General features: G+C 41.5%; 3 gene segments (V, D, J or C); all 3 read right to left on the reverse strand.

Moving 5' to 3' along the window:
* LOC131197841 (immunoglobulin heavy variable 3-21-like) lies at positions 1 to 445 on the reverse strand. The segment is given in 2 exon segments: positions 1 to 317; positions 400 to 445. Coding segments are annotated over 2 exon segments (363 nt in total).
* Positions 446 to 21,042: 20,597 nt separating this feature from the next.
* LOC131197842 (immunoglobulin heavy variable 3-11-like) lies at positions 21,043 to 21,600 on the reverse strand. The segment is given in 2 exon segments: positions 21,043 to 21,416; positions 21,499 to 21,600. Coding segments are annotated over 2 exon segments (420 nt in total).
* Positions 21,601 to 24,520: 2,920 nt separating this feature from the next.
* Positions 24,521 to 25,127, reverse strand: LOC131197843 (immunoglobulin heavy variable 3-21-like). The segment is given in 2 exon segments: positions 24,521 to 24,999; positions 25,082 to 25,127. Coding segments are annotated over 2 exon segments (525 nt in total).
* Positions 25,128 to 25,728: the final 601 nt, after the last annotated feature.

Consider the following 25,728-nt stretch of genomic DNA (forward strand, 5'->3'; position numbering starts at 1 on the left):
TCACTGTGTGTATCCAGCACAGTAATAGACAGCTGTGTCCTCTGGTTTCAGATTGTTCATTTGCAGATACAGCTGGCTTTTGGCATTGTCCCTGGAGATGGCAAAGCGTCCTTTCACTTTGTCTGGGTAGTAAATGTAAGATGAGCCTGGATGTATGTAGGCCACCCATTCCAGGCCTTTCCCAGGAGCCCTTCTCACCCAGTTCATGTAAGTGCTGCTGAAGGTGAATCCAGAGGCTTGGCAGGAGAGACGGAGGGACCCTTCAGGTCTTCTTACATCTCCTCCAGACTCCACCAATTGGGCCTCAGATCGGACACCTAAAAAGAAAGATGTTTCAAGGAGATTTCCTGAATATAAGGACAGAAATTGAAGGAAACGCTACATAGAGGGAAACATTACCTCCAAGCAGTACAAGTAAGAATAAAAAGTTTAGGCACAGGATCATTTCTGCCTCTCTTTAATAAATGGAGGATATGTGATAGAAAACGATTTTGGGAAACACACAAACTTTGTGTCGGTGAGTGTCAATTGTTGCCTTTAAAAGGGAAATTGGGCCTTCATTTACATATTGCTTGAGATAAAATAGTTCCTCAGAGCAGGATTTTTAATAGTTGTCTTTGTACAGGCCCTGCACAGTTGATTTTCATACAATTTTCCAGTCCAAAGAAAAATAGCAGCCTTTATAGAAGAGGAACTAAAAGAAAGACTTGCAAAATTCTACCACTTCTCAAATGTAATTCAAAGTAACACACTGTGAACAAGAACTATGAATATTTGAAAGAGGCATGTTAGAAAGCATGAAAACAAGAGCACATCTGAGGTCAGGAAAGGTTTTACCCTATTTCCCCCAAAATAAGACATCCCCTGTTAATAAGCCCAATCGGGCTTTTGAGCTCATGGCAATAAGGCCAAGCACTTATTTCAGGGTTCAAAAAAATGTAAGACAGGGTCTTATTTTTGTGGAAACACGGTATACTTTCCCACCCTCCCATTTTAAATGACTATTTGAAGGACTCCAAAAGAACTGAGAAGACCTGAGAAGAGCCTAATGCTGGAAAAGATTGAGGTCAAAAGAAGAACGGGACGAGAGAGAATGAGATTGCTGGATGGAGTCACTGAAGCAGTTGGCGTGAGCTTAAATGAACTCCAGAGGATGGTAGAGAATAGGAAGGCCTGGAGGAACGTTGTCCATGGGGTTGTGATGGGTCGGACACAACTTCACAACTAACAACAACAAAAGAACTGAACACAGACCAAAATCGTTTTTGTTTTGGAGGCTACTTTGTGTGGTGTTTTTGTTACTTACTTGCCCAGAGTTGAATAATGAGGGAGGGAGGGAGGGAGGGAGGGAGGGAAGAAGGAAGGAAGGAAGGAAGGAAGGAAGGAAGGAAGGAAGGAAGGAAGGAAGGAAGGAAGGAAGGAAGGAAGGAAGGAAGAGAACTTTACCAAGACAGTGCTGTGCCGGAAAAGCCATATCAGGAAAAGACAAACAACAATGGATGAAAACAAATGAAAGAGAGAGAACTAATTAAACTAAGGAGGAATTTCCTAACATGGAGAGTCATTAATCAATGGAATAACTTGCCTTCAGAAGAATCACTGGAGGCTTTTAAAAAGAGACTGGACAACCATTTCTCTGAAATGGTAAAGGGTCTCCTTCTCAAGCCGAGGGTTGGCCTAGAAGACCTCCAATGCCTCTTCCAACTCTATTATTCTATGTTCTAAATCAGTGGTTCTCAACCTTTATAGTGCTGTGACCCCTTTAATACAATTCCCCACAATGTGGCGACCCCTTTAATACAATTCCCCACGATGTGGCGACCCCAACCATAAAATTATTTTTGTTTTGAATTTATCGCGCCTGAAGCCGTATTGGCTAGCGATCTGAACTGCTTGCGATTGCCTTGAGGATGGGGGCATTAAAGCGGAGACTCCTCCCCTATTAAGTTTATCGCGCCTGAAGCCAGATTAGGCTAGCGATTGGGAGTGATTGCAGCTGGCTTGAGAGGGAGACATCAGAGCAAAGATTTCTCTCTTTTTTTAATTCATCGCGCCTGAAGCGATTAGCGACGAAGAGCCTGCAGCTGGCTTGTGGAGTCAACCATTGGAGCGCGATTCTTCGACTCGCAAGTATACTTCCCATATTTCTGATGGTCTTAGGCAACCCCTGGCAAACCATCATTCGACCCCCAACGGGGTCCCGACCCACAGATTGAGAACCGCTGTTCTAAATGCTGAAGATACCTTGTTCTCTGTTCTATCTCCATCCTCACTTTGAACGTTTAAAATATTGGGGATAGCAGCGGTGAAATCCCCCTGGTTCCATCTGGATCATTGAACTGGTAGCACCATCCCGGTTTTTTAGGTCCCGGTTTTTTACCATCTGCACATGCGCAGAAGAGGCACACACACACGTAGCCCACGTGCGCTCCTGCGCGCTCCCATTCCCAAACCAGTAGCAAAGGTAAGTGGATTTCACCGCCAGGTATTGTATTTGTATACAACTTTTTTTTTTTTTTTGCATGTCCATCAAACTTTATTCCTTTACAACTTTTCCAACAATGTTGGGAGTATAAAAGTAAAGGAAGGACTTTTTATCATCTATGGTGGACATGTGATACTCAAAACCGTAGAAATGGTGATAGACTTTAGGAGAAACCCTTCCATACTTCCACCTCTCACAATACTAGACAACACAGTATCAACAGTAGAAACCTTCAAATTTCCAGGTTCTATCATATCGCAAGATCTAAAATGGACAGCTAACATCAAAAACATCATTAAAAAAGGACAACAAAGAATGTTCTTTCTGCGCCAACTCAGTAAGCTCAAACTGCCCAAGGAGCTGCTGATTCAGTTCTACAGAGTAATTACTGAATTACTGAGTCTGTCATCTGCACCTCTATAACTGTCTGGTTCGGTTCTGCAACCCAACAAGAAAAACACAGACTTCAGAGGATAATTAGAACTGCAGAAAAAATAATTGCTACCAACCTGCCTTCCACTGAGGACCTGTATACTGCACGAATCAAGAAGAGGGCCGTGAAAATATTTACAGACCCCTCGCATCCTGGACATAAACTGTTTCAACTCCTACTGTTAGATTCGGGCAATAACGAGGCAGGAGACCAGGATAGTGACAACAGCTCTTTACTATAAGGTGAACCCAGCAACCCAGGCTGGGAAAAACCTCTCTTTATATACAGTATAGCCGGTGGCTTCAACCAATCAGCAACGTGCTATTTTCCCGCCAAAACTTTTAAAGATACTCCTTCCCTCCCAGAAAACACTTTACCAATATTTACATAATTTTTACATGTTATTTCTCAACGTAATCACGCAAGTAGACTGGGCGTCTCCTGACTCTTTCAGACCTGCGCACTTCATTCTCTGGGAGTGAGTCGAGCTGGCCGGAGGGACTGTTGTTCCTCTCAGCTCCTCCTCTAGCCATCCGGCCCTGGATTATTGCAGAGTCGTCCCTGCTGTCTTCAGGAGGAACCGGTTGGCGTCGCTGGACCTCCTGGAATTCAGATAAGTCCCGCGTTTGCCCGGGTTTGAGTCAGCTGTGGATTCAACATTGAATAGTCAGGGCCTGTTTCGTCTGATTCTGATTGCTTGTTATGCGTTTCTTATCTGGTCTATGTGGCGCTTCCATACCCGGCCATCCTCTATCTCTACTAGATATGATTTTGGTCCTGTTATTTCTAGGATTTTCCTGCTAACCAGGTCGGGCCCTCGCTGTAGTTGTGTGCCCACACTAGGTCGCCTGTTGCCATCCTCTTGTTTTACCGTGTGCCTTTGTAACCGTCTGGTGTGTAGTTTGGGTTTAAGCGGTCTAGTGGGCACCTAAGCTTCCGACCCATTAATAGCTCGGCCGGGCTGCGGCCAGTTGTGACACAGGGGTTCTGTGTTGGACTGCTAGGAATGTATCGATTTTGTTTGCCAATCGCCTGGCCTGATTCTGGACAATGCTTCCTTTGCGCTCCGAGCGAAGCGTTCTGCAAGGCCGTTTCGCAGGGTGGAAAGGCGCCGAGAGGACATGTCGGATGCCCTCCTCTGCCAAGTACCCCTCAAACTGGGTTGCCGTGGTGCGGGCGTTATCGGAGACTAACGTGTCTGGCAACCCGTGGGTTACAAACAGGTGCCGTAGGACTGAGATCACGGCCTCGGCTGTCATGGATTTCATGAGAATGATTTCCAGCCATTTGGAGTAGGCATCGACTACTACCAAAAAGGTTTGGCCATGGAAGGGGCCGGCAAAATCGATATGGATCCTAGACCAGGGGCCCTGGGGTTTCTCCCATTCCCAAATTGGGGCCGTTGGGGGTAGCGGTCTGGATTCCTGGCAGGCCTGGCATTTCCCTACCCTTTCAGCAATTTCCGAGTCCATCAAGGGCCACCACACATAGCTTCTTGCTAGACCCTTCATTCTCACGATCCCTGGGTGGCCTTCGTGAAGGAGATCCAATACCTTTTTCCTCAATTTCTCTGGGATCACCACTCGATCCCCCCATAGCAGGCACCCCCTTGAGCCGAGAGTTCCCCACGTTTTTTTACAAACTCTTTAAACTCGCCCGCGCGTGACCAACCTCTTTGTACCCAACCAATTACAGTTCTTATTGTAATGTCCTATACGAGCCGAGCCACCTCTTTGGATGTGACTGGGCCAGAGTCCAAGAGTCAATTAGCAGAACTGGTATCCCGGAGTGGGGTCTTGATAGTCTCTGGTAGCGGGCATCTGCTCAGGCGTCTGCATGCCTAATTCCTTTCCTGGCGGTGTAGTAATTTGTAAGAATCGCTGCCAGGAAGATAGTCCATCGGGTCAGTCTTGGCGAAAGTGCCACAGGCGTTGGGCGGTCGCCTGCCAGCAGACCTAGCAAGGTCTATGGTCCGTGATGATTTCAAAATCACGACCAAATACATATTCATGGAATTTCTTTACTCCTGAGACTATAGCCAAGGCTTCCTTATCAAGCTGGCTATAATTCCTTTCAGTTGATGACATGGTTCGAGTAGTATGCAATAGGGGCTTCTGTGCCATTTGGTAACCTGTGGCTGAGCACAGCCCCACCCCATAGGGAGATGCATCGCAGCTTAACACTAATGGCAGCGTGCCATTGTATTGGATAAGGAGGCTATCACTCGTTAGGAGATTCTTTACCTTGAATGCCCTAGCTTCCGCCTTTCCCCAAGACCATGCAGCCGTCTTTGCTAATAATTTATGCAGCGGCTCGCTACTGTTGCCTTATTCTTAAGAATACTGCGTAGAAGTTGACCAGACCTAAGAATGCCTGTAACTCCGTTTTGTTCTTTGGAACGGGGCCTTCCTGATGGCCCGTACCTTGCTCTCAGTGGGGTGAATCCCTTCCCTGTCTATCCGTAGCCCAGGAATTCCACAGACTCAACCCCGATCTGGCATTTGTTTAGTTTAACTGTGAGACCGGCAGACGGAAAATGCCCAAAACTTTTGCAGCCTCACCCCTAATTCCTCTAGATTCTCAGCGGATACCAGTACATCGTCAAAGTATGGTACCACCCTGGTAGGCCCTGCAATAGCCGCTCCATTAGGTTCTGAAATAACCCTGGAGCCACACTAACCCCAAACTGTAATCGGGTACACTTAAAAGCCCCTCTGTGAGTCACAATTGTCTGCGCTTGGCTGTGCTGCTATCTACGGGCAGCTGTTGATAGGCTTGGGCCAAGTCTAGCTTGGCAAAACTTGCCCTTGCCCCATTGAGTGCAGTAAGTGCTGTACCACTGGGACGGGTAAGCACTCTTTGCAACGCTTTGTTAGCGTTGCCTTGTAGTCAGCGCAAATCCGGACCGACCCGTCCGGTTTGACTGGGGTGACTATAGGGTCTCCCACTTAGCATGGTCAACTGGCACTAGAATTCCCTGGTTTACTAGCTTGTCCAGTTCGGTCAATCCTGGGCTTTAGGGCTAACGGGACCCTCTAGCCTTTAGGCGGATAGGGGCAACCTGGGGTCTAGTTAAAGAGATAGGGGTCCCGTGTACTTGCCCAGGCAGTCTCTGAAAACGTCCCCAAATTCTTTCACGAGTGCGTCTTTGAATTGACTTCGTTTCTGAAGATTCCAGTCACTCCCATGCCCAATGCTCGGAACCAGTCCAGTCCCAACAAGCTTGGCAGGGTCCCATCGGCGATGGTGATGGGCAGAGTTTTCTTGTATTGTCCATACTCGGCGTGGACGGACGTTACCTCGAACAGGGATGCGATTCCCTTGGTAGTCTTGTACCTTTAATTTCTGTGGTTGCAGTTTGCGCTTTGCGATGGCGGTAAGGCTCTCACGAGTGTCCCAGGACATGATCGTGATCGATGAGCGGTGTCCACCTCAATCGGCACGGCACCCCTCAATCTTTGCCTTTGTAAAGATTTTTTCTCTAGCGTGTTGATCGTGACCCACTCTCACGACAGTCTGATTCAACCGCCTTTTTAAACTGACCACTCGCGGGCGCTTAGCCGTTCCGCTCTGATTGGCGGTTTGAATTTTTGGCGGGAAGGTTGGGGAGCTCGACAGACCTGTGCTAGGTGCCCTTCCTTTCGCATAGCCGACAAGTTGCATCCTTAAATCTGCATTGTTGTCGTTGGTGTTGCCCTCCGCAACTCGCAGTCACCTCGGTCTTCTTTCTCCGGCCTCCCGGTGTGGAAGACTCCTTCCTCCTCCTCACCGTCCGATTCGGCCTGGACCTCTTCATGGTGGACGGGGTTGATTTCGCACCAGCCGTTGGTGTGACCTGCTTTTGTAGGGTTTCCGCCGCTTGGGTGGACATCTCGTGAGCCCTGGCTTCGTCCAAGGCGTTTGCCAGCGTTAGGTTGCTTTTAGACAGCAGCCGCCTCCGCAAACGGATGTCCCTGACCCCGCGGATGAGTTGCTCCAGCAATGCCTCATCCAAGTCTCGGTACTGCAATGTTTTGAGGCTTTCCTCAGGGCGGCCATGTATGCGCTGATGGACTCGCCTTCTTGCTGTCTGCGCTCCCGAATTCGAACCGCTCTAGATAGAGTCTAAAATATTACCTCCAAGGAATACAAGTAAGAATAAAAAGTTTAGCCACAGGATCATTTCTGTCTCTCTCTAACAAATGGAGGATTTGTGATAGAAAAGGATTTGGGGAAACACACAAACGTTGTGTCGGTGGGTGTCAATTGTTGCCTATAAAGGGGAAATTGTGCCTTCATTTACATATTGCTTGAGGTAAAAGAGTTCCTCAGAGCAGGATTTTTTCATACTTCTCCTTGCACGCTCCCTGCACAGTTGATATAAAAATTTCCAGTCCAAAGAAAAAATGAAGGCTGGTTTTACAGAAGAATAATTAAAACGAAGTCCTGAGAAATTTCACCCCTTCTCAAAAAAGATTCAAGGCTACGAATCAAGCCTTTGAAAGAGGCCTTTTATGAAACATGAAAACAACTGGCACATCTGGATTCAGGAAACATTTTGTACATTTTTCCCCTTTAAAAAGACCTTCCGAAGAAACCAAAAAAATGAACTGAATGCAAACCAAGATCATTATTTTTGTTTTAGATGTTATTTTTTGTGGTGTTTTTATCATTTGTTACTTGCCCAGAGTTGATTGGTTAAGAAAGGCAGCATAAAAATTGAAATGAGCAGAGGAAGGGAGGGAGGGAGGGAGGGAGGGAGGAAGGGAGAGAGGGAGGGAGGAAGGAAGGAAGGAAGGAAGGGATGGATAATAATGGCAAGAATAATAGTAAAAGTGTACATTGAAAAAGAATAATAATTCAGTACGGGGAAGGAAGGAAGGAAGGGAGGAAGGGAGGGAGGGAGAGATAATAATGACAAGAATAATAGTAAAAGTGTACATTGAAAAAGAATAATTCAGTATGGGGAAGGAAGGGAGGGAGGGAGGGAGGGAGGGAGGGAGGGAGGGAAGGAAGGAAGGAAGGAAGGAAGGAAGGAAGGAAGGAAGGAAGGAAGGAAGGAAGGAAGGAAGGAAGATTAATAAAAAGACCAAAAAGAAACAGAAAAGGTATGGCTTGTATTTGTTCTGCAGCAAATATATATAAAAAAAACACGACCTTTTTCAGTTCCAAAATAAAACTCTCTGGCTTCCATTCAATTTTAACGTTTAAAATATTGGGGATAGCAGCGGTGAAATCCCCCTGGTTCCATCTGGCTCATTGAACTGGTAGCACCCTCCCGGTTTTTTACGTCTCGGTTTTTTACCATCTGCACATGCGCAGAAGAGGCACACGCACACGTAGCCCATGTGCGCTCCCACGCGCTCCCATTCCCAAACCAGTAGCAAAGGTAAGTGGATTTCACCGCCAGGTATTGTATTTGTATACAACATTTTTTTTTTTTGCATGTCCATCAAACTTTATTCCTTTACAACTTTTCCAACAATGTTGGGAGTATAAAAGTAAAGGAAGGACTTTTTATCATCTATGGTGGACATGTGATACTCAAAACCGTAGAAATGGTGGTAGACTTTAGGAGAAACCCTTCCATACTTCCACCTCTCACAATACTAGACAACACAGTATCAACAGTAGAAACCTTCAAATTTCCAGGTTCTATCATATCGCAAGATCTAAAATGGACAGCTAACATCAAAAACATCATTAAAAAAGGACAACAAAGAATGTTCTTTCTGCGCCAACTCAGTAAGCTCAAACTGCCCAAGGAGCTGCTGATTCAGTTCTACAGAGTAATTACTGAATTACTGAGTCTGTCATCTGCACCTCTATAACTGTCTGGTTCGGTTCTGCAACCCAACAAGAAAAACACAGACTTCAGAGGATAATTAGAACTGCAGAAAAAATAATTGCTACCAACCTGCCTTCCACTGAGGACCTGTATACTGCACGAATCAAGAAGAGGGCCGTGAAAATATTTACAGACCCCTCGCATCCTGGACATAAACTGTTTCAACTCCTACCCTCAAAACGACGCTATAGAGCACTGCACATCAGAACAACTAGACACAAGAACAGTTTTTTCCCAAAGGCCATCACTCTGCTAAACAAATAATTCCATCAACACTGTCAGACTATTTACTGAATCTGCACTACTATTAATCGTTTCATAGTTCCCATCACCAATCTCTTTCCACTTATGACCATCAATTGTGTTGTAAATGTTGTACCTTGATGAACGTATCTTTTCTTTTATGTACACTGAGAACATATGCACCAAGACAAATTCCTTGTGTGTCCAATCACACTTGACCAATAAAAATTCTATTCTATTCTATTCTATTCTATTCTATTCTATTCTATTCTTAAAAAAAAAAATTGGAGTAGGATTCATATTTTAATACATTTTTTTTTGAAAAAGGAGATAAAAATGAAACCAGAACTTTTCCGTTTGGCCTTAATGTAAAAGGAACTAGAGAAAAAATTTGGAACTTTGTTACTATATATGTTGACAGGAGCAAGATTTTTACACGCGCCTTTCGATTCCTACTATGGATGAATGGCTGCAGAAGTTGATGGAGTTGGCTGACGTGGCAAAACTGACCCCTTTGATTAAAGAAAAGAATATGGAATAGAATAACAGAGTTGGAAGGGGCCTTGAGGTCTTCTAGTCCAGCCCCTGCTTAGGCAGGAAATCTAACACCACTTCAGACATACGATTATCCAACATCTTCTTAAAACTTCCAGTGTTGGATCATCCACAACTTCCGGAGGCACTTTAAGTACTTTTGTTTCAACATGGAGATCTCTTCTGAACTTTGCACTTGAAGTGGAAAAGAATGAAACTTCAATTTTGGGTTTTACAGAGTAGATTGATAGTGTCAGCCTTCACTCCAAGTTTGTGTTATATGTGTGTAATTTGTATTCAGTAGTTAGATTACAATGTCAATATGTTAATGTAAAATAGCCATGGACATAAGATGTATACTATCCTATTCAGGTTAACAGAAGAGGGCCCTTTAAGAGTGTCGTCTGACATAAAAGAAGGAGGGAGGGGGGGAGTAAGATTTGAAATCAGCATGAACGCCAGACGCGCGGGCTTTCCAACGAACCCTGCATTCCTGAGATGATAAACTGCCAGAGACCTTCGGAAGAAGATTACCACGGGGGGCGAGAAGGAGCTGGCATTGGACCAGGCCTGCCTGACCTTTTGTGGGAAGGAGGGACTAACGAGGGGATATGGGATGTTAGCCATATTTTGTCTCAGATTCAACTTTGAACATCTGTAGTCCAGATGTATTTAGTAAAAGTACTTTTCTTTATTTTCAAATGAAGTCAAGGTGTATTCTTTCCTAAATATAATCAGAGACAGCCTGACAGACAGATCTTTCTAGAAATGGCTTGTTCATATTATTGTGAAAAAGCAAAAAGTTGTGATTTGATATCAATGCCTTATTCTACTGCAACAGAGAGAGTTGAACGTCAATGTTTCTTTTTCTTTTCTTTCTTTTTCTTATCCTTCCTCACTTCTCTTCCCCCCCTTCTTCCCCACTGTTTTCCTAGTTACTTTTGTATTTTGTATCTTATAATAGTTTATAACTCAATCAAAATGACAAACCAGAAAATAGAACATACAGGTACTCCCTTCATGCTGTTTCCATTTCCATTTTAAAAAAAAATTGAAGTTCCTTGATACAGTCTAGACCTTCGCTGCTGTCAAACACTGAAGATAAATCATTTTTTCCCCAATACTCAATTTTTTTTTAATTTGCATTTATATCACGCCCTTCTCCGAAGACTCAGGGCGGCTTACACTATGTTAGCAATAGTCTTCATCCTATTTGTATATTTATATACAAAGTCAACTTATTGCCCCCAACAATCTGGGTACTCATTTTACCTACCTTATAAAGGATGGAAGGCTGAGTCAACCTTGGGCCTGGTGGGACTAGAATCTGCAGTAATTGCAAGCAGCTGTGTTAATAACAGACTGTCTTAGCAGTCTGAGCCACCAGAGGCCATATTGGGTCTCCACAGAGATTAACCCAACTATTTCTCTTCAACTCCTCCCAAAAGTCAACCATTTCCACGTATGGTGATTTCTGCCTGTATCTGGTGATATCTCTGCATCTATGTCTATTCCTGTTGCCTCAGAGGTCAAGGCAGTAACCAGAAAAAAACATTCTGCTGAAAATCCTGCCCACCCATTTCAAAATATTTGATATTCAATTAGCTCATTCCCTCACAAGGGCTGAAAAGTCGCACTTTACTTTAATTTCATGGTCAGAACTGTAACCTTGGTCATGTGAAATTTTCAGAGTTTTTTTCAGTAAATTATTATGAAAATTTAGTAAAAAGGACACACCCCCAGCCAATCAGAGCACAAAAAAAACCCCATCCAATCAGAGCACAGCCAAGCTCCCACCCAATCAGTTCAAACCCCCACTAGCAGTTAAAAAGGAAGAAACAGCTGCAATCACACATTACTCCCAGAAGCACGGTTGAAGCCTGAAGATGATTTAATGAGACTTCATTGAAACGTCGCCAAGATACTTCCAATTTTACGCGGGAGAAAACCCGAATAACCAAAGATATATATTCCTTTGTAATGTGGATGTTGTGGGGCTGATTTTACTTGGTCACATCTCCAAAACTACAAGATTATACTGTCAGATTTTTTTCCCCACTTTAATTTCCCTGTTGATTGAGAGATTCCAGTTGTTCTCATTCCCGATTGTTAGCAGGAGGTAGGCCAAGTCAAAACACCTATTCTATATGGTATGAAGTTGTAGTAGGATCTATCAAGGCAGGAAGACAGTCCAAAATATTCCGTCTCAGAGAACTTCTGGGAGGAGAGGTTTGTAATGATCAATATTTCCCTCCCTTGGCTCAGCCAGAGCTTCAGAATTACGGGGATTGTATCAGGGGTGAAATCTAAAAAATCTAAAAGTTTTCCCTACTGGTTCTGTGGGCGTGGCTTAATTGGTGGGTGTGGCTTGGTGGTTAGATGACTGGGTGGGCGGGGCCAATAACAATAAATAATAAAATCTATCATATCGCAAGATCTCAAATGGACAGCTAACATCAAAAACATCATTAAAAAAGGACAACAAAGAATGTTCTTTCTGCGCCAACTCAGTAAGCTCAAACTGCCCAAGGAGCTGCTGATCCAATTCTACAGAGGAATTACTGAATTACTGAGTCTGTCATCTGCACCTCTATAACTGTCTGGTTCGGTTCTGCAACCCAACAAGAAAAACACAGACTTCAGAGGATAATTAGAACTGCAGAAAAAATAATTGCTACCAACCTGCCTTCCACTGAGGACCTGTATACTGCAGATCAAGAAGAGGGCCGTGAAAATATTTACAGACCCCATCCTGGACATAAACTGTTTCAACTCCTACCCTCAAAACGACGCTATAGAGCACTGCACATCAGAACAACTAGACACAAGGACAGTTTTTTCCCAAAGGCCATCACTCTGCTAAACAAATAATTCCATCAACACTGTCAGACTATTTACTGAATCTGCACTACTATTAATCGTTTCATAGTTCCCATCACCAATCTCTTTCCACTTATGACCATCAATTGTGTTGTAAATGTTGTACCTTGATGAACGATCTTTTCTTTTATGTACACTGAGAACATATGCACCAAGACAAATTCCTTGTGTGTCCAATCACACTTGACCAATAAAAATTCTATTCTATTCTATTCTATTCTATTCTATTCTATTCTATTCTTAAAAAAAAAAATTGGAGTAGGATTCATATTTTAATACATTTTTTTTTGAAAAAGGAGATAAAAATGAAACCAGAACTTTTCCGTTTGGCCTTAATGTAAAAGGAACTAGAGAAAAAATTTGGAACTTTGTTACTATATATGTTGACAGGAGCAAGATTTTTACACGCGCCTTTCGATTCCTACTATGGATGAATGGCTGCAGAAGTTGATGGAGTTGGCTGACGTGGCAAAACTGACCCCTTTGATTAAAGAAAAGAATATGGAATAGAATAACAGAGTTGGAAGGGGCCTTGGAGGTCTTCTAGTCCAGCCCCCTGCTTAGGCAGGAAATCTAACACCACTTCAGACATACGATTATCCAACATCTTCTTAAAAACTTCCAGTGTTGGATCATCCACAACTTCCGGAGGCACTTTAAGTACTTTTGTTTCAACATGGAGATCTCTTCTGAACTTTGCACTTGAAGTGGAAAAGAATGAAACTTCAATTTTGGGTTTTACAGAGTAGATTGATAGTGTCAGCCTTCACTCCAAGTTTGTGTTATATGTGTGTAATTTGTATTCAGTAGTTAGATTACAATGTCAATATGTTAATGTAAAATAGCCATGGACATAAGATGTATACTATCCTATTCAGGTTAACAGAAGAGGGCCCTTTAAGAGTGTCGTCTGACATAAAAGAAGGAGGGAGGGGGGGAGTAAGATTTGAAATCAGCATGAACGCCAGACGCGCGGGCTTTCCAACGAACCCTGCATTCCTGAGATGATAAACTGCCAGAGACCTTCGGAAGAAGATTACCACGGGGGGCGAGAAGGAGCTGGCATTGGACCAGGCCTGCCTGACCTTTTGTGGGAAGGAGGGACTAACGAGGGGATATGGGATGTTAGCCATATTTTGTCTCAGATTCAACTTTGAACATCTGTAGTCCAGATGTATTTAGTAAAAGTACTTTTCTTTATTTTAAAATGAAGTCAATGTGTATTCTTTCCTAAATATAATCAGAGACAGCCTGACAGATAGATCTTTCTAGAAATGGCTTGTTAATATTATTATGAAAAAGCAAAAAGTTGTGATTTGATATCAATGCCTTATTCTACTGCAACAGAGAGAGTTGGACATCAATGTTTCTTTTTCTTTTCTTTCTTTTTCTTATCCTTCCTCACTTCTCTTCCCCCTCTTCTTCCCCACTGTTTTCCTAGTTACTTTTGTATTTTGTATCTTATAATAGTTTATAACTCAATCAAAATGACAAACCAGAAAATAGAACATACAGGTACTCCCTTCATGCTGTTTCCATTTCCATTTAAAAAAAAAAATTGAAGTTCCTTGATACAGTCTAGACCTTCGCTGCTGTCAAACACTGAAGATAAATCATTTTTTCCCCAATACTCAATTTTTTTTTTATTTGCATTTATATCCCGCCCTTCTCCGAAGACTCAGGGCGGCTTACACTATGTTAGCAATAGTCTTCATCCTATTTGTATATTTATATACAAAGTCAACTTATTGCCCCCAACAATCTGGGTACTCATTTTACCTACCTTATAAAGGATGGAAGGCTGAGTCAACCTTGGGCCTGGTGGGACTAGAATCTGCAGTAATTGCAAGCAGCTGTGTTAATAACAGACTGTCTTAGTAGTCTGAGCCACCAGAGGCCATATTGGGTCTCCACAGAGATTAACCCAACTATTTCTCTTCAACTCCTCCCAAAAGTCAACCATTTCCACGTATGGTGATTTCTGCCTGTATCTGGTGATATCTCTGCATCTATGTCTATTCCTGTTGCCTCAGAGGTCAAGGCAGTAACCAGAAAAAAACATTCTGCTGAAAATCCTGCCCACCCATTTCAAAATATTTGATATTCAATTAGCTCATTCCCTCACAAGGGCTGAAAAGTCGCACTTTACTTTAATTTCATGGTCAGAACTGTAACCTTGGTCATGTGAAATTTTCAGAGTTTTTTTCAGTAAATTATTATGAAAATTTAGTAAAAAGGACACACCCCCAGCCAATCAGAGCACAAAAAAAACCCCATCCAATCAGAGCACAGCCAAGCTCCCACCCAATCAGTTCAAACCCCCACTAGCAGTTAAAAAGGAAGAAACAGCTGCAATCACACATTACTCCCAGAAGCACGAAGCTGAAGCCTGAAGATGACGAATGAGACTTCGTCGAAACGTCGCCAAGATACTTCCAATTTTACGCGGGAGAAAACCCGAATAACCAAAGATATATATTCCTTTGTAATGTGGATGTTGTGGGGCTGATTTTACTTGGTCACATCTCCAAAACTACAAGATTATACTGTCAGATTTTTTTCCCCACTTTAATTTCCCTGTTGATTGAGAGATTCCAGTTGTTCTCATTCCCGATTGTTAGCAGGAGGTAGGCCAAGTCAAAACACCTATTCTATATGGTATGAAGTTGTAGTAGGATCTATCAAGGCAGGAAGACAGTCCAAAATATTCCGTCTCAGAGAACTTCTGGGAGGAGAGGTTTGTAATGATCAATATTTCCCTCCCTTGGCTCAGCCAGAGCTTCAGAATTACGGGGATTGTATCAGGGGTGAAATCTAAAAAACCTAAAAGTTTTCCCTACTGGTTCTGTGGGCGTGGCTTAATTGGTGGGTGTGGCTTGGTGGTTAGATGACTGGGTGGGCGGGGCCAATAACAATAAATAATAAAATCTATCATATCGGAAGATCTCAAATGGGCAGCTAACATCAAAAACATCATTAAAAAGGATAACAAAGAATGTTTTTCTGTGCCAACTCAGTAAGCTCAAACTGCCCAAGGAGCTGCTGATCCAATTCTACAGAGGAATTATTGAGTCTGTCATTTGCACCTCTATAACTGTCTGGTTCGGTTCTGCAACCCAACAAGAAAACACAGACTTCAGAGGATAATTAGAACTGCAGAAAAATAATTGCTACCAACTTGCCTTCCATTGAGGACCTGTATACTGCGAATCAAGAAGAGGGCCGTGAAAATATTTGCAGATCCCTCGCATCCTGGACATAAACTGTTTCAACTCCTACCCTCAAAAGCAGCTATAGAGCACTGCACATCAGAACAACAAGACACAAGAACAGTTTTTTCCCAAAGGTCATCACTCTGCTAAACAAATAATTCCATCAACACTGTCAGACTATTTACTGAATCTGCACTACTATTAATCGTTTCATAGTTCCCATCACCAATCTCTTTCCACTTATGACCATCAATTGTGTTGTAAATGTTGTACCTTGATGAACATATCTTTTCTTTTATGTACACTGAGAACATATGCACCAAGACAAATTCCTTGTGTGTCCAATCACACTTGGCCAATAAAAATTCTATTCTATTCTATTCTATTCTATTCTTAAAAAAAAAAAATTGGAGTAGGATTCATATTTTAATACATTTTTTTTTTGAAAAAGGAGATAAAAATGAAACCAGAACTTTTCCGTTTGGCCTTAATGTAAAAGGAACTAGAGAAAAAATTTGGAACTTTGTTACTATATATGTTGACAGGAGCAAGATTTTTACACGCGCCTTTCGATTCCTACTATGGATGAATGGCTGCAGAAGTTGATGGAGTTGGCTGACGTGGCAAAACTGACCCCTTTGATTAAAGAAAAGAATATGGAATAGAATAACAGAGTTGGAAGGGTCCTTGGAGGTCTTCTAGTCCAGCCCCCTGCTTAGGCAGGAAATCTAACACCACTTCAGACATACGATTATCCAACATCTTCTTAAAAACTTCCAGTGTTGGATCATCCACAACTTCTGGAGGCACTTTAAGTACTTTTGTTTCAACATGGAGATCTCTTCTGAACTTTGCACTTGAAGTGGAAAAGAATGAAACTTCAATTTTGGGTTTTACAGAGTAGATTGATAGTGTCAGCCTTCACTCCAAGTTTGTGTTATATGTGTGTAATTTGTATTCAGTAGTTAGATTACAATGTCAATATGTTAATGTAAAATAGCCATGGACATAAGATGTATACTATCCTATTCAGGTTAACAGAAGAGGGCCTTTTAAGAGTGTCGTCTGACATAAAAGAAGGAGGGAGGGGGGGAGTAAGATTTGAAATCAGCATGAACGCCAGACGCGCGGGCTTTCCAACGAACCCTGCATTCCTGAGATGATAAACTGCCAGAGACCTTCGGAAGAAGATTACCACGGGGGGCGAGAAGGAGCTGGCATTGGACCAGGCCTGCCTGACCTTTTGTGGGAAGGAGGGACTAACGAGGGGATATGGGATGTTAGCCATATTTTGTCTCAGATTTGAACATCTGTAGTCCGGATGTATTTAGTAAAAGTACTTTTCTTTATTTTAAAATGAAGTCAATGTGTATTCTTTCCTAAATATAATCAGAGACAGCCTGACAGATAGATCTTTCTAGAAATGGCTTGTTAATATTATTATGAAAAAGCAAAAAGTTGTGATTTGATATCAATGCCTTATTCTACTGCAACAGAGAGAGTTGGACATCAATGTTTCTTTTTCTTTTCTTTCTTTTTCTTATCCTTCCTCACTTCTCTTCCCCCTCTTCTTCCCCACTGTTTTCCTAGTTACTTTTGTATTTTGTATCTTATAATAGTTTATAACTCAATCAAAATGACAAACCAGAAAATAGAACATACAGGTACTCCCTTCATGCTGTTTCCATTTCCATTTAAAAAATTGAAGTTCCTTGATACAGTCTAGACCTTAGCTGCTGTCAAACACTGAAGATAAATCATTTTTCCCCAATACTCAATTTTTTTTTATTTGCATTTATATCCGCCCTTCTCCGAAGACTCAGGGCGCTTACACTATGTTAGCAATAGTCTTCATCCTATTTGTATATTTATATACAAAGTCAACTTATTGCCCCCAACAATCTGGGTACTCATTTTACCTACCTTATAAAGGATGGAAGGCTGAGTCAACCTTGGGCCTGGTGGGACTAGAATCTGCAGTAATTGCAAGCAGCTGTGTTAATAACAGACTGTCTTAGTAGTCTGAGCCACCAGAGGCCATATTGGGTCTCCACAGAGATTAACCCAACTATTTCTCTTCAACTCCTCCCAAAAGTCAACCATTTCCACGTATGGTGATTTCTGCCTGTATCTGGTGATATCTCTGCATCTATGTCTATTCCTGTTGCCTCAGAGGTCAAGGCAGTAACCAGAAAAAACATTCTGCTGAAAATCCTGCCCACCCATTTCAAAATATTTGATATTCAATTAGCTCATTCCCTCACAAGGGCTGAAAAGTCGCACTTTACTTTAATTTCATGGTCAGAACTGTAACCTTGGTCATGTGAAATTTTCAGAGTTTTTTTCAGTAAATTATTATGAAAATTTAGTAAAAAGGACACACCCCCAGCCAATCAGAGCACAAAAAAAACCCCATCCAATCAGAGCACAGCCAAGCTCCCACCCAATCAGTTCAAACCCCCACTAGCAGTTAAAAAGGAAGAAACAGCTGCAATCACACATTACTCCCAGAAGCACGAAGCTGAAGCCTGAAGATGACGAATGAGACTTAAAACGTCGCCAAGATACTTCAATTTACGGGAGAAAACCCGAATAACCAAAGATATATCTTCCTTTGTAATGTGGATGTTGTGGGGCTGATTTTACTTGGTCACATCTCCAAAACTACAAGATTATACTGTCAGATTTTTTTCCCCACTTTAATTTCCCTGTTGATTGAGAGATTCCAGTTGTTCTCATTCCCGATTGTTAGCAGGAGGTAGGCCAAGTCAAAACACCTATTCTATATGGTATGAAGTTGTAGTAGGATCTATCAAGGCAGGAAGACAGTCCAAAATATTCCGTCTCAGAGAACTTCTGGGAGGAGAGGTTTGTAATGATCAATATTTCCCTCCCTTGGCTCAGCCAGAGCTTCAGAATTACGGGGATTGTATCAGGGGTGAAATCTAAAAAACCTAAAAGTTTTCCCTACTGGTTCTGTGGGCGTGGCTTAATTGGTGGGTGTGGCTTGGTGGTTAGATGACTGGGTGGGCGGGGCCAATAACAATAAATAATAAAATCTATCATATCGGAAGATCTCAAATGGGCAGCTAACATCAAAAACATCATTAAAAAAGGATAACAAAGAATGTTTTTTCTGTGCCAACTCAGTAAGCTCAAACTGCCCAAGGAGCTGCTGATCCAATTCTACAGAGGAATTATTGAGTCTGTCATTTGCACCTCTATAACTGTCTGGTTCGGTTCTGCAACCCAACAAGAAAAACACAGACTTCAGAGGATAATTAGAACTGCAGAAAAAATAATTGCTACCAACTTGCCTTCCATTGAGGACCTGTATACTGCACGAATCAAGAAGAGGGCCGTGAAAATATTTACAGATCCCTCGCATCCTGGACATAAACTGTTTCAACTCCTACCCTCAAAACGACGCTATAGAGCACTGCACACCAGAACAACTAGACACAAGAAAAGTTTTTTCCCGAAGGCCATCACCCTGCTAAACAAATAATTCCCTCAACACTGTCAGACTATTTACTGAATCTGCACTACTATTAATCGTTTCATAGTTCCCATCACCAATCTCTTTCCACTTATGACTGTATGACTATAACTTGTTGCTGGCAATCCTTATGATTTATATTGATATATTGATCATCAATTGTGTTGTAAATGTTGTACCTTGATGAACGTATCTTTTCTTTTATGTACACTGAGAGCATATGCACCAAGACAAATTCCTTGTGTGTCCAATCACACTTGGCCAATAAAATTCTATTCTATTCTATTCTAAAAATAATAAACGAAGTATACAAAACAATAAGGTAAAGGTAAAGGTTCCCCTCGCACATATGTGCTAGTCGTTGCCGACCCTAGAGGGTGGTGCTCATCTCCATTTCAAAGCCAAAAGAGCCAGCGCTGTCCGAAGACGTCTCTGTGGTCATGTGGCCGGCATGACTCAACGCCAAAGGCGCACGGAACGCTGTTACCTTCCCACCAAAACTGGTTCCTATTTTTTCTACTTGCATTTTTACGTGCTTTCGAAACTGCTAGGTTGGCAGAAGCTGGGACAAGTAATGGGAGCTCACCCCATTACACGGCAGCACTAGGGATTCGAACCGCCGAGCTGCCGACCTTTCCATCGACTAGCTCAATGTCCTAGCCCCTGAGCCACCACGTCCCTTTTGTACAAAACAATAAGAGGTACCAAAAACCAACTTTCACACTTTACACACACACACACAACACAACAGACTCACACACAATGTAAAAGCAGCTGCACCTCGCCCAATCTGGCTTCCAGCCCATTTCTGTTCCATTCTTTCAGAGGCACTGTGAGTTTTTTGACCAAAAAATTTCTTTTTTCTAATCAGGAAACATACCGGTCTACCAGGCTTGCTTTAGTCTAGCAGAGCCATACTGGTCTACTTGCCTTTTGGGGGAGTGTACCAGTCTACCTTCTTTAAAAATAGAGGCACCGGTCTACTAGCCGCCTACAGCACTGATCAGTTGTAGTGCAGCCCTGTGAAGTGCTGCGGCAGTCATTTAAGGCCATTTGCAGCTATATCACCACCGAGAGCTTCAGGGACAGATAAGAGGAACAGCGAGGCATGGGCAATGTGGGATGGGGAGCAGATTTTTGCTACCGGTTCTCCGAACTACCTGCGTGCATCGCTATAGTGACCAGATGTCCCGCTTTTGGTGGGACAGTCCCGCTTTTTAATAATTTGTCCTGCATCCCACTGCAATTCCAAAAAGTCCTGATTTTTTTTCCACTCCCATTAGGAAAATGGGAGGCGGCGACGCAAGAGGAGGAGGCGGAGAGGGGGGAGTGGCGGAGAAGGGGGCGCGAGAGGGAGGAGAGACACCTCTTGACTTCACTCGAGAGGAAAAGAAGAGCGGAGAGGAGAGCCGAGGAGAGCCGAGCCTGCCTGGAAGAGCGGAGAAGCAGCAGCTGCTCCTCCTCCTTCAGGCAGGTGGCAAGACTCAGTGCGCATGCGCAGACCCTCCCCCCCGCACCCCATCAATGGTGTCCTGCTTTGCCATCGCTGAAATCTGGTCACTTTACCCATCGCTATCAGATCATGTGATCTGGTCTGAACCGGGAGCATTTCAACCCTGGATTGTATATACATTAATGTAGGAGAAATGAAAAAAAGAGCAACATATACAATGGAATTAAATTGAGAAGATTTGTCAATACTGAGAATCAAAGTGGACTGAACTACAAAACATATCAAGGATGAATTGTGGGAAAACAGTCCATATTTGTGCCTTGAAATAAATTTTAACTTTTTAAAAAAGTAGCCCGTTTCATCTACTGACCAGAGACCGTTGTGGTTTGTTTTCTTCCTACAAACTGCTAACCAGGTTCCACATTATTTAGGCCGGGATCAGTTCTGAGCTTCCAAGGAGATTCATTGGCATAAAGTTAATTTCTACAGCTGCTCTGATGAGCAGGTTTTTGTTTGGCATCAGATTCACTTCCTCTCACTGTGTCTCCTGCACAGTAATAAACTCCCGTGTCCTCCGATTTCAGATTGTTCATTTGCAAATGCAGCTGGCTGCGGGAATCATCCCTCGAGATGGTGAAGCGTCCCTTCACTTTTTCTGAGTAGAGAATCGGAGAAGAAGATGTTCCTATATATGCCACCCATTCCAGGCCTTTCCCAGGAGCCTGTCTCATCCAGGCCATGTAATAGTTGCTGAAGGTGAATCCAGAGGCTTGGCAGGAGAGACGGAGGGACTCTCCAGGTCTTCTCACACCCCCTCCAGACTCCACCAACTGGGCTTGAGACTGGACACCTAAAAACAAAGATGTATCAATAATCTCTTCTGAATACAAAAATTAAAATGGAAAGAAGCTGAATAGGGGGGAAATAATTACCATGGAGGACTGCCAGTAAGGACACCAAGTTTAGCCACAGAAACATTTTTGCTCTGTGCAATGAATGGAGTTGATCAGAAAGGATTTGGGAAAGTGCACAAACTTTGTATGGGTGGGGGTAGCCTGAAAAGGAAAACCGACTGGTTCTTTTAAGGGGGAAATGGTGACTTGATTTACATACTGGTTGAGATAAAAGAACTCATCAATGCATTTGCTTTCCAGTTTTCCTGCATACGTCCTACGTCATTGTTGGTGGAACTTTATAACTATTCAATTTTAGGAAAAGTTAAAGCAACGTTTAAGTTAAGAGTAGTATAAACAATACTTGCACAAAAGTGATTCAAAGGAACAAGTGATGAACCAGCACTAAGAACATTTGAAAGAGGCATGTCAAAAAACCTGAAAACAGCACATATCTACAGTAAGTTCAGGAAATGTTTTATACATTTTCCCCTTTAATAAGAACTTTTAAAAAAATCAAAAAGAACTGAAGGAAAACCAAGATCATTTTTTTATTTTAGATTCTATTTTCTGTGGTGTTTTCATTAATTGCTACTTCTCCAGCGTCGGTTTGCCAAGATGGACAGTCATAAAAATTGAAATAATAATAATAATAATAATAATAATAATAATAATAATAATAATAATAATAATAATAATAATAATAATAATAATAACAAGAAGAAGAAGAAGAAGAAGAAGAAGAAGAAGAAGAAGAAGAAGAAGAAGAAGAAGAAGAAGAAGAAGAAGAAGAAGAAGAAGAAGAAGAAGAAGAAGTGCTTAAAGACCTAGGCAAGCACTTAAAAGCAATTGGCGCTGACAAGATCCCCATTGGTCAGCTGCAGAAACCACCTGACAGATCTGCTGATAATTCACCGATACATCACAGTCCTGCAGTGTTTGACCAGTGATCTGTGATATGAAATCCAGCATAGTTATCTCGTTTGCTGTGTATACTGTCATTTTGTGTAAATATAATAATAATAATAATAATAATAATAATAATAATAATAATAATAATAATAATAATAATGACAAAAGTAATAATAATATTAATAATTGCAATTTTAAAAAGTCACCAAAACAGTGCATATAATATATATATAATTACTATGTGAAAGGATGGATGGAAGGAAGGAAGGAAGGAAGGAAGTAAGGAAGGAAGGAAGGAAGGAAGGAAAGAAAGAAGGAAATTTCAGAATGAGAATGAAAAGAAACAGAAAAAGGAATGTCAGTATTTCTTCGGCAGCAAATACAAGTACATTTATAATATTAACTTAAAAGAACTCCTCATGTTTTTCTATTATCCTTTTTTTTCTCATCATCAAAACCACAAATCATGTGATTTCACAACTATTCCCAAGATGACACTTCAGCTTTAAGAAAGGATTTTGGATGGCTGACCTCAGAATTAAATATATATTTTTTTATTATTTTTATTTGTATTTATATCCCGCCCTTCTCCAAAGACTCAGGGCCGCTTACACTATGTTAGCAATAGTCTTCATCCATTTGTATATTATATACAAAGTCAACTTATTGCCCCCAACAGTCTGGGTCCTCATTTTACCTACCTTATAAAGGATGGAAAGCTGAGTCAACCTTGGGCCTGGTGGGACTTGAACCTGCAGTAATTGCAAGCAGCTGCAATTAATTAATTAATTAAAGAATTAAGCAGAGAATTGTGTCATTTAAGTAAGAATATAATGTGTTAATTATAGAATAATTATTAATGTTGTTTTGGGGAATAAAGGGAAAAATTATAAAAATTTTAGATGCTTGATCTTTGATTTAAAAGTATTATAGAATAAGTTGAGATTTGTGAAACTTAAGAAAATTAAGATATGATTAAAGAATGATTATTCATGAGGTTCTGGGGAATCAGAGAATTAAGTTAAATATGAAATTGAAATTGAATTGATAAATAAGAGATATTCTACATTTTTTTCCCTTTTTTCTTTTCTTGTTATTTTTTTTCTTTTTTCTGGATAGTAATAACAATATTTTTATGAGATTAAATTACTGTTATATTTGGAATAAAGGAGTAGAAGGGGTTTGAAATTTGGGGACTAGACTTGATTTAAATATTGATTTCAGAATGGGGGGATGGAATAGAATTTTGGGAAAGATATGTGCAAATAAAAATAATTTTGTAAGGGAGAAAGAACTATATTGGATTTAATGTAATGGGGGGTGAAATTTGAAATTTGTTTAAGGATGTCCCTGACTGATATTCTGTTCAAAATGATTGTTTTATGTTTTACAAAAAAATTTTAAAAAATTGGCAAAAAAAACCCAACAAAACAAACCACAAATCATGACCGTGTGTTTTTCTGTTTTATGCAAAGTTTATAAATAGTTTTCTAACCAATAATTTTAGTTTAACCTTCTCTGCTGATCCAGCATCTTCACTTCTTTTTGCTCCATTGTGGATAGCATTGAGTCTTTTTATTTTTAAGGATATAATATTTTCCCTGCAGTTATCATATATAAAAGCAAAGTTTTATGAGTTCTGAACTACCTGGACAGATTTTCTGGTGACAAAGCCAGAAATGGTACACATCCTTTTTAAATAAAACTTTTCTGCTTCAAAGGGAGGATTGTAGCCTTCTGAAATGTGGATATATATTTTTTTTGTTATATTTTCAGGGAACAATTAGAGAAATAACAACTATCACACCTCCAAAAATAGACAATAGCCATTTAGAATTGTTTTATTCCCTACCTCACCGTCCCACATAAACCATGGAGTTGTGTGTATGAACATTGCCCCCTGGTGTCCAAAGTGAGGAGTGGACACATTTTTCTAATCCTCTGAGGAGATTCTTTAGGTACAGATGTTTCCTCAATAGGTGAATGGAAGTTTGGATGTTTAGTAAGATCATCCTGAAGTTTCATTTTCAGATTTCTGCTATGATAGCAAAGGAGAAAATGTCTTCGCTTTTTTTTCCCCCTCAGAAGTCAGATCCCTTTGCAAACAGGGAAGGAAAAACTGGGATTTTGAGTCCATTTTCCTCAATCTTCATGGTCTTCCAGCATACTTTCTTCCAGAATAGCCAAGACGAAAGAATCCTAAAAATCTCACTATATGGTGGTGAATCCTAATTAGCCAATCCAGGATCTGGGGCTGAATCAAATTCAACAGCTGCCCTGAAGGTTTTTGTTTAGCTTCAGATTCACTTCCTCTCACTGTGTCTCTAGCACAGTAATAGACAGCCGTGTCTTCAGCTTTGAGGCTGTTCATTTGCAAATACAGCTGGCTTTTGGCATTGTCCCTGGAGGTGGTGAAGCGTCCCTTCACTTTGTCTGAGTAGTAAATGCTAGATGAACTTGGATGTATCTCTGAAACCCATTCCAGTCCTTTCTCTGGAGCCTGTCTCACCCAGTGCATGTAAGAGCTGCTGAAGGTGAATCCAGAGGCTTGGCAGGAGAGACGGAGGGACTCCCCAGGTCTTCTCACATCCCCTCCAGACTCCACCAACTGGGCTTGTGACTGGACACCTAGAAAGAAACATGTATCAATAATCTCTTTTGTATACAAGAATTAAAATGGAAAGAAGTTGAATAGGGAGGAAATGATTACCATGGAGGACTGCCAGTAAGGACACCAAGTTTAGCCACAGAAGCATTTCTTATCTGTGCAATGAATGGAGTTGATCAGAAAGGATTTGGGAAAGTGCACAAACTTTGTATGAGTGGGTGTAGCCTGAAAAGGAAAACCGACTGGCTCTCTTAAGGGGGAAATGGTGACTTGATTTACATACTGGTTGAGATAAAAGAACTCACTGGTGCATTTGCTTTCCAATTTGTGTGTGTCAACATTGCCCCCTGGTGTCCAAAGTGAGGAGTGGACACATTAATTTAATCCTCCAATAAGATTATTTAGAATTTTTTTTAGATTTTTTTTTTATTGCCCAAGTGTGATTGGACACACAAGTGTACATAAAAGAAAAGATACCTTCATCCAGGTACAACATTTACAACACAACTGATGGTCAATAAATCAATATAAATCATAAGGATTACCAGCAACAAAGTTACAGTCATACAGTCATAAGTGGAAGGAGATTGGTGATGGGAACGATGAGAAGATTGATAGTAGTGCAGATTTAGTAAATAGTTTGACAGTGTTGAGGGAATTATTTGTTTAGCAGAGTGATGGCCTTCGGGAAAAAACTGTTCTTGTGTCTAGTTGTTCTGGTGTGCAGTGCTCTATAGCGTCGTTTTGAG

This window comes from Ahaetulla prasina, chromosome 4, assembly GCF_028640845.1.
Source record: "Ahaetulla prasina isolate Xishuangbanna chromosome 4, ASM2864084v1, whole genome shotgun sequence".
In the NCBI taxonomy this organism is placed as follows: Eukaryota; Metazoa; Chordata; class Lepidosauria; order Squamata; family Colubridae; genus Ahaetulla; species Ahaetulla prasina.